This window comes from Erythrolamprus reginae, chromosome Z (assembly GCF_031021105.1).
Source record: "Erythrolamprus reginae isolate rEryReg1 chromosome Z, rEryReg1.hap1, whole genome shotgun sequence".
NCBI lineage: Eukaryota > Metazoa > Chordata > Lepidosauria > Squamata > Dipsadidae > Erythrolamprus > Erythrolamprus reginae.
In genome coordinates this window covers 117,760,867-117,775,974 of record NC_091963.1, presented here as the reverse complement: position 1 = coordinate 117,775,974, position 15,108 = coordinate 117,760,867, and the positions used below count along the sequence as shown (strand labels likewise).

Here is a 15,108-nt window from a genome sequence, read left to right as displayed (position 1 = left end):
TTTTTCCTACTTGTCAGATTATTTCCAAACAATCAGTTAAGCAGCAAACATTAGAGAATGTAGAGCAGAAAGACTTAAAAATCTTTTGCTGCAATCTGCAGCAACATATAGCAGGATCGGGGTGGGGCGGGGGAAACAGGACTATAGAGGAAGACATAGAGGAAATTAAAATTTCATGGAATAAGTGGCTGTCCAGATACAGTGGTACCTCAAGATACGAACCCCTCGTCTTACGAACAACTCATGATACGAACCCGGGGTTCAGAAAAAATTTGCCTTTTCTTACGAACTTTTTTCGAGTTACGAACGCCAAACCCGAACTTCCGGGTTCGGCGTTCGGAGGCTCCTAGGAAGCCGCCCGGCTGTTTTAAAAGGTGACAGCCGGGCTGGGGGGCTTCCCAGCAACCTCCCGAACCCCGAACTCTTGCCGAACTTCCGGGTTCGGGGTTGGGGGGGGTGCTGGGAAGCCCCCCAGCCCGGCTGTCACCTTTTAAAACAGCCGGGGGGCTTCCCAGCAGCCTCCCGAAGCCGAACGCGGAAGTTCGGGTTTGGCGTTTGGCTTCGGGAGGCTGCTGGGAAGCCGCCCGGCTGTTTTAAAAGGTCACAGCCGGGCTGGGGCGCTTGCCAGCAGCCCCGACTCCCCGCCGCTCACCCATGGCCGGCAGAAGATCGCTCTTGCCTGGCTTCCCCGCGAGGCATCAGGTCAGCATTCTGTGCGGGTGGGCGGCGGGGAAGCTGGCGGCTGTGGCAGCTGCTGCAGTAGGCTTTCCCCCTCCTCGTCCGCCGCCCGCCCGCCCAGAATGCTGACCTGATGCCTCGTGTGAAGCCGGGCAAGAGCGATCTTCTGCCGGCCATGGGCGAGCTACAATAGGCTTGCACGGACGAAAGGCGTGGAAGTCTATTGTAGCAGCTGCTACAGCGGAGACATTTGGGGGTTTGGCTGGGCAAAAGGCAGGCGATCCGGCGCTTCACTTGCCCTCCCAGCAAAAGGCAAAGCCGCGCAGTTCCGCAGTCGCCGAAGGAGGCTTAACCACACCCCTCTGTCCCACCCATCGCCCGTGGCCGGCAGAAGAGCGGGGATAGGCAGGAGGAGGTTATGCCGGCCACGGGCGATGGGTGGGACAGAGGGGTGGGGTTAAGCCTCCTTTGGCGACTGCGGAGCTACTTGCTGTCAACTTTGCACTGGGCAAAGCACTCTTCACCTCCCACCAGACACGGACGAAAGGCGTGGAAGTCTATTGTAGCAGCTGCTACAGCGGAGACATTTGGGGGTTTGGCTGGGCAAAAGGCAGGAGATCCGGCGCTTCACTTGCCCTCCCAGCAAAAGGCAAAGCCGCGCAGCTCCGCAGTCGCCAAAGGAGGCTTAACCACACCCCTCTGTCCCACCCATCGCCCGTGGCCGGCAGAAGAGCAGGGATAGGCAGGAGGAAGTTATGCCGGCCACGGGCGATGGGTGGGACAGAGGGGTGGGGTTAAGCCTCCTTTGGCGACTGCGGAGCTGCTTGCTGTCAACTTTGCACTGGGCAAAGCACTCTTCACCTCCCGCCAGGCACGGACGAAAGGCGTGGAAGTCTATTGTAGCAGCTGCTACAGCGGAGACATTTGGGGGGGGGGGGGAGGCAGGAGGCAGGAGATCCGGCCCTTCACTTGCCCTCCCTGCAAAAGGCAAAGCCGCGCAGCTCCCCAGCCGCCAAAGGAGGCTTAACCCCACCCCTCTGTCCCACCCATCGCCCGTATCCGGCATAACTTCCTCCTGCCTGTCCCCGCTCCGGCAGAAGAGCAGGGGCAGGCAGGAGGCAGTCTTTAACATGCCGCAGAGGCTCTGGAGCGCCGCCTGGTCTTCGCAGCACTGGCTTTCGCCCTTGTTGCGTTCGCGAGCTTTCATTCCCAGGAAGCTCTCCGAGCTCGGGAAGGATCCCACGGTCAGTCGGCTGCGGGCGGGAGGAAGGCGAATGCGGTCCGGAGGCTGGGAGGGAGGCGGAGAAAGGGATCAATGTAAAAGCGCTGGGCTGGGAACGTCTTTGGCCAATTAGCTCCTGGAGCGTGGAGGCTGCCTCCCTCCTCCTCCCGTATTCCGCCTCCCTTCCCTTTGAGTCATTGCAGCCGGACAGTAACTGTCTACCCAATCCACCCATGAGGCTCCCTCTGGGCAGTCTGCACTGTCTCTCTCTCCCCCCCCCCGTCTCCCCCCTCCTCTACCCACCCCCGAACGATCTGAATGCCGGCAGCAATGAGGCAAAAGGGGTGAGTTTTTTGCTTGCACGCATTAATCGCTTTCCCATTGATTCCTATGGGAAACATTGTTTCATCTTACGAACTTTTCACCTTACGAACCTCGTCCCAGAACCAATTAAGTTCGTATCATGAGGTATCACTGTATATAATTATGTGGTTTTTATTTGGCCTATAGGTTGGGTGCCTTCCTATATTTTATCTCTGAGAAGATGTTCATTTACCACTAATTCCACTTTCCCGTTGATATGCTTAAATGCTTGAACATAATGTAAAATACAGTGAGTTGTATACTAAAGATGATGTGAGCAACAGGAGAATGTTGAAACCTTAGGAGACAAAAGAGAACTTGTTAATTTGTAGTTTGTAAGATACCTAACAAGGAAAAGTAATAAACTGTTCCTTTCAACTTGGATTTCATTTTCTGCAAAAAAATAAAAACAAAACCCACCACCTTTCCTAATTGGGAGATTCAGATTATTTGTAAATCAGGGTGGACAGAGAAATAAACCTTTCTATCAGCCTCTATCTGTCTACACTTAGTTTTTACACCATGCATTTCCTTGAAGCTTTTGGGTTGCACAAATATTACCAAATACAATTCATTGAACCTAAATATGATTCACACATGCAACACATATGATTTACACCATGCATTTTCTTGAAGCTTTTGGGTTGCACAAATATTACCAAATAAAATTCATTGAACCTAAATATGATTCACACACACATAGATGTGTTTGTGTGTACACACACAGATGTGTTTGTATAGATGTATGTGTGTGGGGGGAGGGAGGGAGGGAGGGGGGGAGGATAGATAGACACTTCCCACAGTTTTGGGAATATCCATTTCTGAGCATTGATTTATATTTTACTTCTCTTCCCCCCTCTCCCAGAAACGGTTCCGTGCAGTCTATGATTACAGTGCAGCTGATGAAGATGAGGTTTCCTTCCAGGATGGTGATACCATAATCAATGTGCAGCAAATTGATGATGGTTGGATGTATGGCACCGTTGAACGGACCGGTGACACAGGCATGCTTCCAGCTAACTATGTGGAGGCTATATGAGCTCTGTTGTAGTGCTACCCTGAAAGCCAGCAGGGCAAGGGCTCTTTGGGGTTTTTTGTTCCCTTATCACTTCTTTGCTCTTTCTTGTTACCCATCATTTATTATGTTATGAATCTTTGACATGGTCATATTTTTCTCTACCAACTTAGCCTTGATTTGGAGGCATACGAACTTGGGAGGGGTATCATGCAATTGCCCTTCCATTCCTTTTCCTCGGCCTTCATGGAAAATAGCACTGTGCCCTTCTCCTTCTCCGTCTCCCTGGAGTTGTATTTTTTGGAATTAATAATGAAATAAATCCTACTTCTATTGCTACATGGATTAGGAAATAGTGTGGGAAGGCTGAAAAGCTGTTTATTTGGCTAGTGGGGAAGGAAAGGAACGTCACACTTTCAGTAACTTAGGGAAAATTTGAGCATTTTATTGAAAAAGATTATCAGGATCTCTGCAGTGTTGACTCTTGCTCATTTATTCTAACTTTCCTTTCCATGAATGTTAAATATCCATTTGAAAAAAATGAAAGTATTTTTCAATAGCAGGAGAGTTTTTTGTGGATTCAAAGCAGTGAGCATATATGTAGTCTATATGGAAGATTTTGAAGATGAAGCAGTTTCTAGCATAAAGGTACTCTATACATATGAAATAGTTTAGCACAATGATCCTCAACCTTTGTAGACCGGTGGGAATGGGCAAGGTAGAGGAAATAATTATGTGCAAGCGGTGGATGAGCACCAGTGGTGGGCACATGTATGAGCTGCGTCATTCACCCGCTACTCGAGGCAATTAGAGTTGTGTGCCCATTTGCCTACCACTGAGTTAAGGCCCAGTAGTGGGCTGGGGATTGGGACCCCTGGTTTAACAGGCTTGATTATAATGTTAGCATTGCCTCTCAGATGCCATGACTCAACCAGAGTGGATCTCTAGTTTGTTCTGATATGTGGCATGATTAGAATGTAATCAGAAGAATGCTCATGAAGAGTTGCCACTAGAACATTTAACCTGCATACCTTGAAGACATCAAAAAAGCTCAGTTGCCTTTTTAAAAGCACTTTTTGGACAACTATGATCACAACGACTAAGAACTTCCATAGAGGCCCCTTTCTCCAGACTTCTAACTCCTATTGGTATTTAATATGTGGAAATAGACAAATTCCCTAAATTTCTCTGTATCGGCCCTAGCGAAAAGAGTTATGCTTTCTACAGAGGTGCTGTCTTTGGGACCACATTTTTGTTTTTCATAAGTTTCTGTTCAAAGTAAATTTTTGTATGATGATTTTTTAAATTAGAACTCAAAGTCTTGTCAGTTAATAAATAGGCAGATTAAGAAACAGCTCCCTCTTTCCTTTGTGTGCCATTTGAGCCAAGCAATGTTTACAATCTATCCTCTTTTCCTCTGTTTTTCCATAATAGACCTGATACTTGGGCAAAGTCATCAGGTGAAAGAAGTCCTTTCATTAGAAATATTTTACTTTCTCCTTCTTTGCTGTCAGATTGACAGTTTCTTTACTGTGTGGGATAACATGGACCAAAATCAAATTTCTTATAGAAGTTTGCTATTAAAAAAAATATCAGGGAACTGCTACAAAACTGGAAATTTATGTTGCTTGGATAATGTAATTGAACCACAAAGGCAAGAGGATTACTGAAAGTGTGAAATTCTTAGATCATTCATTGAGTAGTAATTGCTTTCTCTTATTTTTAAAGTTCTCCCAAGACTCACTCACCCTCTCCCGTTCAGCAAAAGTTCAACCTCTCTGTCCCATAGCAGAAAGTATCCTGAAAGCTGATATTTGTAACATTTAAATATGCTACAGTTATCAAAGGCATATTCACTTATTCTTTCTGGCTTTGTTCATGTTACCTCTCCACTGTAAAGGATCAATAGGATAAATTCTTACTACTTTGAAATTTTTTGCCATTCCAGAGCTGTTTGATATAGCTTTTTGATCTCTGCTTTTTCCCCTTGCATAGAGGAGGCATGTAAAGGGCTGGCATTCTCTCTGTATTATTTTCACTGTATCTGGGACTATTTTTCCTTAACTCTCTTTGCACTACAAAACATATACAGTTAAGAATAAAAAGCAACCATCTCTTCAAGGGGTGCAAGCAAGGATATTCATTAAGCAAGAATTAAGGAGAATCTTTTACCTCAGTGTATAGTTCCTCCAAATTTAAATAAAGGGATGTTCCAGTATTTTACTCTGGCCTTGTACCTTTTATAGTTAGAATATGTTTGCTGTTTGATTTGAGCTGCTTTCCTCTTAAAGAAGCTCTTATGCATTATTCCAATCAATATAGAACTAACAATCAAATTATCAAGTTATCCATTTTGTGTTGTAGAAGCACAAACAGTTTAGATTCTTATTTCTTAAAAATCCTAGTCTCTGTTTTTCCCTTGCACTAGTGAAAAGGGTATTCAAGGAAGGAGTGTCTGTTTCCTCATACTATAACATAATTCCATGAGCTCTGTTGGAGCCACTAGAAAGGCCAGTGAGAATGGTGGGAGGCTTTCCTGTCAGAAGGCAATTTTTAGGACTGCAGGTGTCTAGGGACCACTTATCCTTGACGTACGTTTTTAAAAGGTGCCTGAGGAATGAGTGATGGAGGTGAGATCATCATATTCTTGGTGCTAAGGTGTAAGCACAAGTTTAGAAGCAGCTGTTTTTTTGACTGATGAGAAGTAGGCAAAATCGTGTGGACAATCCTGCAGAGGCTATCTTTTCATGAGGAAGATCCAAAGTTACATAATGTGAATAAATATTTTTAGAGGACCAAATAAAGTTCAATAGAATAGCTCATTTAAAAAAATCTCTTCTAGCTTTTTCACACCTCTTGAAATCAATGATTTGTCATTGCTTGATTTTTTTCCTGCCTTCTTTGAATTATGCACTTTTATCTTTGATTTTTTCCCCCACTATCTGAAAAGCACCTAAACCCATATTTAAATAAATAAATGAAAAAAGAAAGAACAGTTAAAATGCATCTCTGTAGCCATTGTTATTCACATCATGTCTTCTGTATATCTTAGATTTTTAAATGAGACTTCAATGACTAAATTGATGGCTTTAATGATTTGTTTTGAACTATATTTTGGGGTTTTCATTTGTTCTCTTTGTGTATTTCTTTACTGTGGGCTTACACACCCTCTCAAAATCATTTGGCCTTTTTCAATGGGACCATAGAATCAAATGTAGTGCCAGTTCTCTTCTGGTTTATGCCAATTTAAAAATAAAAATATAATTTGTACCTGCTGATTGTTTTGTTTCTTCATTTTATGGAATTACATTCTTCCCCTTACACATCCCTTTTCAACTGTATCAATAAAAGAGGAAAAAAGCTATTTTATAGCAATAGATTTTACTAATCCAGTTTTAGAGTAAACTTGATTACATTGTGGTATCATTTGTAACACTGAGACAAATGGTTATGGGAACAAGAGTTTGATCGTTTGCTGTTAACATTTATTTGTTCATCAAATTTGTGAAGCTACTCATCTGACAAAAAACATTCTGAGCAGCATACAACAATCCATAAATAGCCTATTTCAAACACGACATCCAGGATAGGATTTGACAATGCAAAATAATAAAATTTAGTATTTGCTCAGTATTTTGGAGGCCACTGATTTTATAAAGTAACTTTATGTTAGAAGAACAGTTTCAAGACATTGGTTCTGCTAGTGCACACTCACAGACAACAATAACTAAAATGTACTAGTCAAATTCAGGGACCTTTGATATTCTGGGTTGATTAAGGAAACATGTATTGTTAATTTGTTCATCCCTGGAGGCTGTTGGGGCCTGGATGGGTGTCAACAAACTCAAACTCAACCCAGACAAGACGGAGTGGCTGTGGGTTTTGCCTCCCAAGGACAATTCTATCTGTCCGTCCATTACCCTGGGGGGGGAATTATTGACCCCCTCAGAGAGGGTCCGCAACTTGGGCGTCCTCCTCGATCCACAGCTCTCATTAGAGAAACATCTTTCAGCTGTGGCGAGGGGGGCGTTTGCCCAGGTTCGCCTGGTGCGACAGTTGCGGCCCTATTTGGACCGGGAGTCATTGCTCACAGTCACTCATGCCCTCATCACCTCGAGGCTCGACTACTGTAACACTGTCTACATGGGGCTACCTTTGAAAAGTGTTCGGAAACTTCAGATCGTGCAGAATGCAGCTGCGAGAGCAATTATGGGCGTCTCTAAGTATGCCCATATCACTCCAACACTCCGCAGTCTGCATTGGTTGCCGATCAGTTTCCGGTCACAATTCAAAGTGTTGGTTATGACCTATAAAGCCCTTCATGGCACCGGACCAGAATATCTTCGGGACAGCCTCCTGCCGCACGAATCCCAGCGACCGGTTAGGTCCCACAGAGTCGGCCTTCTCCGGGTCCCGTCGACCAAACAATGCCGTCTGGCGGGACCCAGGGGAAGAGCCTTCTCTGTGGGGGCCCCGACCCTCTGGAACCAGCTCCCCCCTGAGATTAGGATTGCCCCCACCCTCCCTGCCTTTCGTAAACTCCTTAAGACCCACCTCTGCCGTCAGGCATGGGGGAACTAAACATCTCCCCCTTGCCCATGTTGTTTTGCCATTGATTGATTGACTGTGTGTCTGTTTTTATATACATTGGGATTGTTTTATAAATTTATTAATTTTAAACTGTAATTAGATTGGTGGGCATTGGATTTGTTATTATGTACTGTTTTATTGTTGTTGTGAGCCGCCCCGAGTTTGCGGAGAGGGGCGGCATATAAATCCAATAAATCTAATCTAATCTTTTTAGCACAAATTAAAAAAACTAAATTCTGAACTAAAGTCTTTGTACCCGCTGTGGTGAAGAACTTGGTAATTCGACACTAAAGAGCAGTTAAGAAAATTTGATTTCTATACAGCATTTGGTGTTTAATTTTTAATGGGAAAAATACATTTCTGGATATATATATTTGAATTGATGCAATGTGAGAACTCAGCCACTGTAATTTGTGAACTAAAATTTATGGATTAGCATGCCAGATCAAGCAATCACAGCTTTAACAAATTGTGGCTAAATATATGGTTTAGAAATAGTGCACAAATTCAGCCTGGGCTGTTTATAACCATTCTCCATAGTGGGTGGAGCCAACATCCAAGTATGGGATGACACTGTCCATTCAGCAAATGAGGATTGAATCTTTCTTTTGTAAATCTCTGCCCTTGCCCATTTCTCCCTCTTTGACTCAGTCCTTGGCCTGTTAGGATGTGTATTCCCTCTTCTCCTATTGTTTGTTCCACCAATCAAAGATCCTACTTCATGAGTTTTACTGCTTCAAGGAAGATACTAAGTTTAAATAGCTGCGAGAAGCGATAGCCTCGCAAACTCTTGGACTTTTCCCCTGTGCCAAGCCCTCAGCCATAGTCATTTATTAATTATTCAAAGGGGGAAGTTCCCCTTCGTATCAGGGTTTTGGAGCTTGCCATTCTCTCGCCATTTAATCAGGCTGTCAAAGGCAATGCAGGTCTGGCTAGAGAGTGGCACTCCTGAGCTTACTGCTGAACAGCTGATTGCTTCCCTGGCATTTGGCCGCCTTCCGCTTGACTTTATTCATTTTCCTGTCACAAGAACGTTACACTCTGGTGACCTATGGCCAGGAGAGCGCAGTGCTCTTATCTTGCATTGGCATAGGCTGGATGCTCTGCTTCAAGTCGCAGGAGCTTGTTACTTGCATGGCTAGCTGCCATAGTCTGCATGAATGCTCTGGCTGCATCCTTCTAGAAGCCACCATACTCACCAGTTAGAGCTTAGTGGTTGCATGGGCGCAATTCACCTTAGCTGCTCCTCTGCCTATTCCAGACCATTTTGACAGCATTAGTGGCTCTGATCAGGCCAATTACTATGTATAACTGACAGATGCCAGGCAGTAGTGGCGGCCATATTATTGGAAGATCTTGCCCGGCAACAGCGGTGGCCATTTTGAACAATATTTTGCCCAGCAATAGGTTGCAGTGGCCATTTTGAGTCCTGCACTCAGGACTATTCAACGAAGGTGGTCATTCTAAGATCTCTTAGTTTTTGCCTCAATGGCAGATAATAGCACTCAGGCCATGCCGAGGCAGGTGGTCAGCGTTCCAACTAACATCTAAACCTGTTTGTTTGTTTAAATTTGTATGCCGCCCACTCTCGAAGGCCTCAATCCTTTAAATCAGCGTTTCCCAACCGGTGTGCCGCGGCGAGACAACGTCAGGTGTGCTGCGGCGAGAGGCGGCGGAGGAGAGTGGGTGGATCGGGCAGGCAATGGGGCAGGGCGGAGAAGCCAGGGGCGCGTTTGGCCGGAGGCACCTACTGCCGCACCTCCCTGCCCCTGCCTCCCCACGGTGCCTCCGGCCAAACGCGCCCCTGGCTTCTCCGCCCTGCCCCATTGCCCGCCCGATCCGCCCACTCTCCTCCGCCGCCGCCTCCTGCCTTGGGGCGAGCAATCCGGGAGTCCGAGACTGTGTGGCTTTGCACCATGAAGAGAAAACGGTCGATTTTTCCCTGCTGCCATTTTCTCTTCATGGCGCAAAGCCACACAGTCCCGGACTCCCGGATCGCTCGGTTCTCCGGTCAGCAAAGCCATCTGCCCAGGAAAGCGCCGCGCTGGCCGGAGAAGCGAGCGATCCGGGAGTCCGGGACTGTGTGGCTTTCGGCTGGGCTAACAGGAGGCGGCGCGAGGCCGGGCGCTGGGGACGTCTGGGATCGCGAGGAGGCTGATGGCTGCTGCGCACTCCACTCTCTCTCCAGCTCTCTCTCGCTCTTTCTTTTTCTCTCTGTTGCTGGCGTGGTGAACGAGAGAGAAAGAGAGAGAGAGAGAAAGGAGGGGAGAGAATGAGAGAAAGAAAGCAAGAGAAAGAGGGAAAGAAAGCAAGAGAGAGAGAGAAAGAAAGGGGGGAAGGAGGGAGAGGGAAAGACAGAGGGAGGGAAGGAGGGAGAGAAAGAGCAAAAAAGAGAAAGAAAGAAAGAGGGATGGAGAGAAAGAAGGGAAGGAAGGAAGAGAGAGAAAGAGGGAGGGAGAAATAGAGTGAAATGGAGGAAGAGATATTTTTTTTGTCCAAACTTTTCTTTAGCCCCCCCGCCCCCCCCCTTCAGTGTTCCCCAGAATTTTGAAAACATGAATAATGTGCCGCGGCTCAAAAAAGGTTGGGAAACACTGCTTTAAATCAGAGTCCAAGGCAAATACTTCAACAAAATTCCAATTTATTCTTAGAGATATCTTGGCATATCTCTGGGGAAACCTAGATCTGATTTCCCCAGGTTACAGGTTACAGGAGCCCCAGGATTCTCGATTCCAGGTTGCAGTTCATTCTACTGTCCTCTTCCTCAAGTTAAAGGAATGATAATCAGATTTTGCTACAATGAGCTTCAAGCCCTACAATTTCTGGTGAAATAAAATTGCCTTGGGAATAGATGGACTCCAGCCCATATTACATTTAAAGCAAGAGCATAGAGCAAGGTCTGTGTACAGAAATCTACAGCAATATTTGATTTAACTGGCTTTCCCCACAAAGCAAGGAATTTCTGCACACTTTTGGCAAGAGTTCATCATATACTTTAGCCTCCAACCCTTTAATCATCATTGTTGCATTTCTGTGCACCCATTCTGAAGACTCAACATTTTGATATTGTGGTAATCAAAACTCGATGCAGTATTCCAAGTGTAGTCTAAGAAAGCACTTCACGTGGCCTTGACACTATGCCTCTGCCAGTCTGTACTTGGTAGACAAGCAAATAGAGAAACATTAATAATGATGGAGTTAGAAAAGAAACAAAGCCATCATCAATCCTCAATTTCTTAATTAACTTGACACCCAGGCAGCTATATTTCTCACATGTATTATAATGTTGACATGGGGTTAGCAGATCTGAATTGCAGACAATCAGACAGTGGCAAAGAAATTTCTAGAAATTCCAATCCTGGACTTAAGGTGATATTCTGATGTTACAGGATATCTTCCACAGACTAAACATGGTAAATTCCTCCATTGTCAGGGAGAATCCTTGCTGGTCTTCAGCAGAATATGATCTGATTCTCTTCATCTAGTTAGGCAGTCTCTGGTGCAGCAGAAACCGAGTAAAAATCATAAGGGGACACAAAACAGTTCTTGAATTCTGCCACATTCTCGTATGCTAGACTTTATCCAGATTGTGGCTATGAATATGCATTTTTACAAAATCTGCATTTCACTACATCACCCTTTGTAGAAGCCACTGTTAAAATTCTCCCTACATCCCATTTTCTCCTGTAGAATTGGATCTGCTTCATCGGGAATCGGCTTTTTGCCCTTTTGAAGAGTGGCTCTGTTTGTGCTCCTTTGGTCTGCAAATCCCTCCCTTTTTTCATTTTTCTTCTTTACTGCAGCATCACTACATCACTCGCGCCTGCCCATCCCAGACTCCGATTCCAGCACGGCTACTGCTGCTCTTGCTTCTCTCCATCATCATGCTGGACATATTCATTCTCATGTTTTTCGCCATTATAGGGCTGGTCGTTTTATCATATATCATCTACATGCTGTAACATGTCCGGCCACAATTCTACTGCCACCAACAGCCTTTGAAGGACAGCCAAGCCAGGAAGCAGGTTTTCCCCCCCCTCCCTATTTAATGCAGTTGTTGCAGCAATGTTGCAGGTGGGAATTCTCAGTTTGATTCATAACTTAGCTGGGGTTTAAAGTTGGCATTGGATTTTTCTTTTATGTTTGCGATAAGAGAGCGGGATGGTTAACTTAAGTGTTAACAATATGATTTTAAAAATATGTCTTCTTCAAGATGGATCATGCATGCTGAGCAAAATGTGTTTTTTAAACAATACTTCGCTTTGATATGAACAGTAAGGTCTAAAAATCACCCTTTTTAAGGATTTCAGAATGCTTGTTTACAATTGTCCTAGTTTTAGAACAAAAGAAGGAACAAAGGTTAGACAATGTCTTTCAGGATTTACAGGTTTAAGAATTTGAGGGGGAAGGGTGCTTGCCTTTAACAAATGACTGAAGGCTTGATATTCTTTAATAAGTCATATTTTTTTGCATTTCTATACATATTTTTCTATTTTCCTTTCTCTGTCTTGCTTCATTCCCTTTGTTTTTAAATGTAAATTTTCTCCAGACAGGAGCAGCGGCTGTGGATTATTTCCATGTTTACATCTCAGCAGCATGGTCTTCCAGAGCATTCTGGGAAAAAGTTAACCCTTGCAAAACTCCCTGACAAAGAGAAGAATGATTTAGATAAATGCTGAAGCTATATCCTAAGACTGAGTTGGGAATGCATGGGAAGAACAAGAGGCAAGGAAAATGAAATGGAGGAAAGCAAAGAATGAGAATTATAATGAAATGATCCTAAGACAGTGGAGGGAAAGAGTCTGCTTTTTAAAGAAAAAAAGTTGTGTTTTGCATATCTATGTGTTCTGCCGGCATGTCTCAACCGCCCACAATTACAGGGTAATTAGTCCAGGAAGACACACACCACACAATAAATGGAAAACCCAAAAGTTTTTATAAACAGAAAAACAAACAGCTTCCTTTTTAAATGTCAAAGGGATTTTCTGGTACACACCAGGCACAGGTTAAATGCAGTCCAATTGCTCACCCAATAACTGGGAAATTGAGTCCAATTCTAAAGTCCAGAGAGTCCACACACACACAATCCTGAACAGTAAAAACCACGATCTTGATGAAACAATCAGATAAACTGCCATGAGGCTAAAACGCCAGGCTGCACTTTTATCTGTAGCACTAATTACAGCAGCCCCACCCGACCACAGGTGGCCTCATTTTCTCTTGTAATAATCTTTCAGTTGTTGTCTCCTATGCATCACTCTACGCATGCGTGGATGTGTCATTAATTCTTGTTCAGAATCCAGGGATGATACAGATGACTGATCTCCTGGGCTGTCTGCCAAACTCCCCTCTTCCCTGTCACTCACGCTTCCTTGGTCAGAGGAGGCTTCGTCGGCAGATTCTACTGGGAGCAAAACAGGCCTGCGGCATGTGGATGTCTCCCCCACCTCCACCTCCACATTCCTTGGGGCAGGAGCTGGGCCAGAGCTAACCACAACACTATGTATATACAGATTTTAAGTTCTAAAATGCAGGATTCTGAAAGCATCAGATTGCAGAGAAAGGGGTTGAGAGAGCAAGAAGACTGATGTGCCTTCTGAATTACATTTAATGTTTGCCATGCTAAACAGTAATATACTTCTCAAGACAAAAGGCAACTTTGTACAGAATTTTCAGGTGTAGCTGCAGAATAGTTTGCTGGGGAAATGCAAGGAAAGGAAATGCTATCTAGTAATTATACCATATTTTCAAAATGTCATATTTATCTGTGTGGAAGATTGGGGCATAGCTGAAAATGCAGTCTCATTCTACAGATCAGCATGGATTTTTTCCTTGCCTTTTAAAATAATAATATAATAATAAATAATAACAGAGTTGGAAGGGGCCTTGGAAGTCTTCTAGTTCAACCCCCTCCTTAGGCAGGAAACCCTACACTACTTCAGACAAATGTTTATCCAAGTCTTCTTAAAAAGTCCAGTGTTGGAGCATTCACAACTTCTGGAGGCAACCTGTTCCACTGATCAATTGTTCTAACTGTCAGGAAATTTCTCTTTAGTTCTAAGTTGCTTCTCTCATTTAATTTCCACCCATTGCTTCTTGTTGTACCCTCAGGTACTTTCGAGAAAACTTTCCAGAAAATAATTGGTTTATAATGGGTTATTTTCTCTACTAATATCATTATGCTAAATATGTCACCGCAGAGGAATAAAAAAGCAAACTAGCATATTAGTAATTTTCACTTTTGTGATCAAACTATAAAATTTATGTAATTTTGTAATACTGTAAGTAAACCAATTTCCTTTGTAAACAAATGTTAGTTATATTTCCTATATGAAGAAAGGAAACTAGTCACAGGGGAAAAATAGATTTTTTAAAAAATGAACTTCCTATGTGAAATTGTATATAATTAAAATTTTATTTTAGTGTTTCTCAGCTTTGGCAATTTGAAGATATATGAATTGCAACTCCCAGAATTCCCTAGCAAGTCCGTACATCTTAAAACTGCCAAGTTTAAGAAATATTGTTTTTTTTTAGGGTCATTGGGAAAGAATGCCACCAATGACAGTCATTCTCCCTTTCAACTGCTAGAAAGAGTATTTCCACAATTTTTTAATTTTCATTTTTTGCTATTCCTACTTGATACCGGGGACAAAAAAGAGATGTTCTGAAAAAAAACCCTTTATCTTCTGTTTTTTGCCCCCCCCCCCCACTATAGAATAATTCTGCCTGTTGATATTAGAATCTAAATAGGCAGTTTCCCATTTGTATCAAACTATATGGGATAAGATGTAGTTTAATGTGAAAAAATAAGGGGGAAGGGAACCTAACAGTTGTCTTCTTCCCACCTACACACAAAATACATTTAGGGGGATTTTAAATGTTGTGAACATTTCTTTAATATTGCTTTAAGCATAGCCTTTTGAATAACTTAGAAAACAACCTTCGAGTTCTTATTAGAGATTTTGCATAATCCCTTCATTGCAGACATTTCTCCATCTAGTGCAAGGCTCAATGCTTCAGTTACTTAAAAAAAAGGAAAGACTTATGCACCTTTCCTATTAGAGCAGTGTTTCTCAAATAGTGGGGTGCCCCTACCAGGGGGGGTTGCAGAGCAATGCCAGGGAGGGTGTATGACCCTGGGGAACATGCTTTTTTTGCCGCAGGGAGTAGTGAGGGGTGTACCAAACAATAGCACAAAGCACACAGTAAGAAATATGAAGTGCTATCATAGAAACATAGA

The 15,108-nt window shown here is 43.8% G+C and overlaps 1 protein-coding gene across 1 annotated transcript in view; it reads left to right on the top strand.

Annotated features, from left to right (window-relative positions):
* Positions 1-6,553, top strand: part of LASP1 (LIM and SH3 protein 1) — a 55,961-nt gene extending 49,408 nt beyond the window's left edge. The window contains exon 7 of the mRNA XM_070728761.1: positions 3,129-6,553. Within this exon, the coding sequence (XP_070584862.1) occupies positions 3,129-3,302 (174 nt within the window). The 3' untranslated portion in view covers positions 3,303-6,553. The remainder of the gene's footprint in view (positions 1-3,128) is intronic.
* Positions 6,554-15,108: the final 8,555 nt, after the last annotated feature.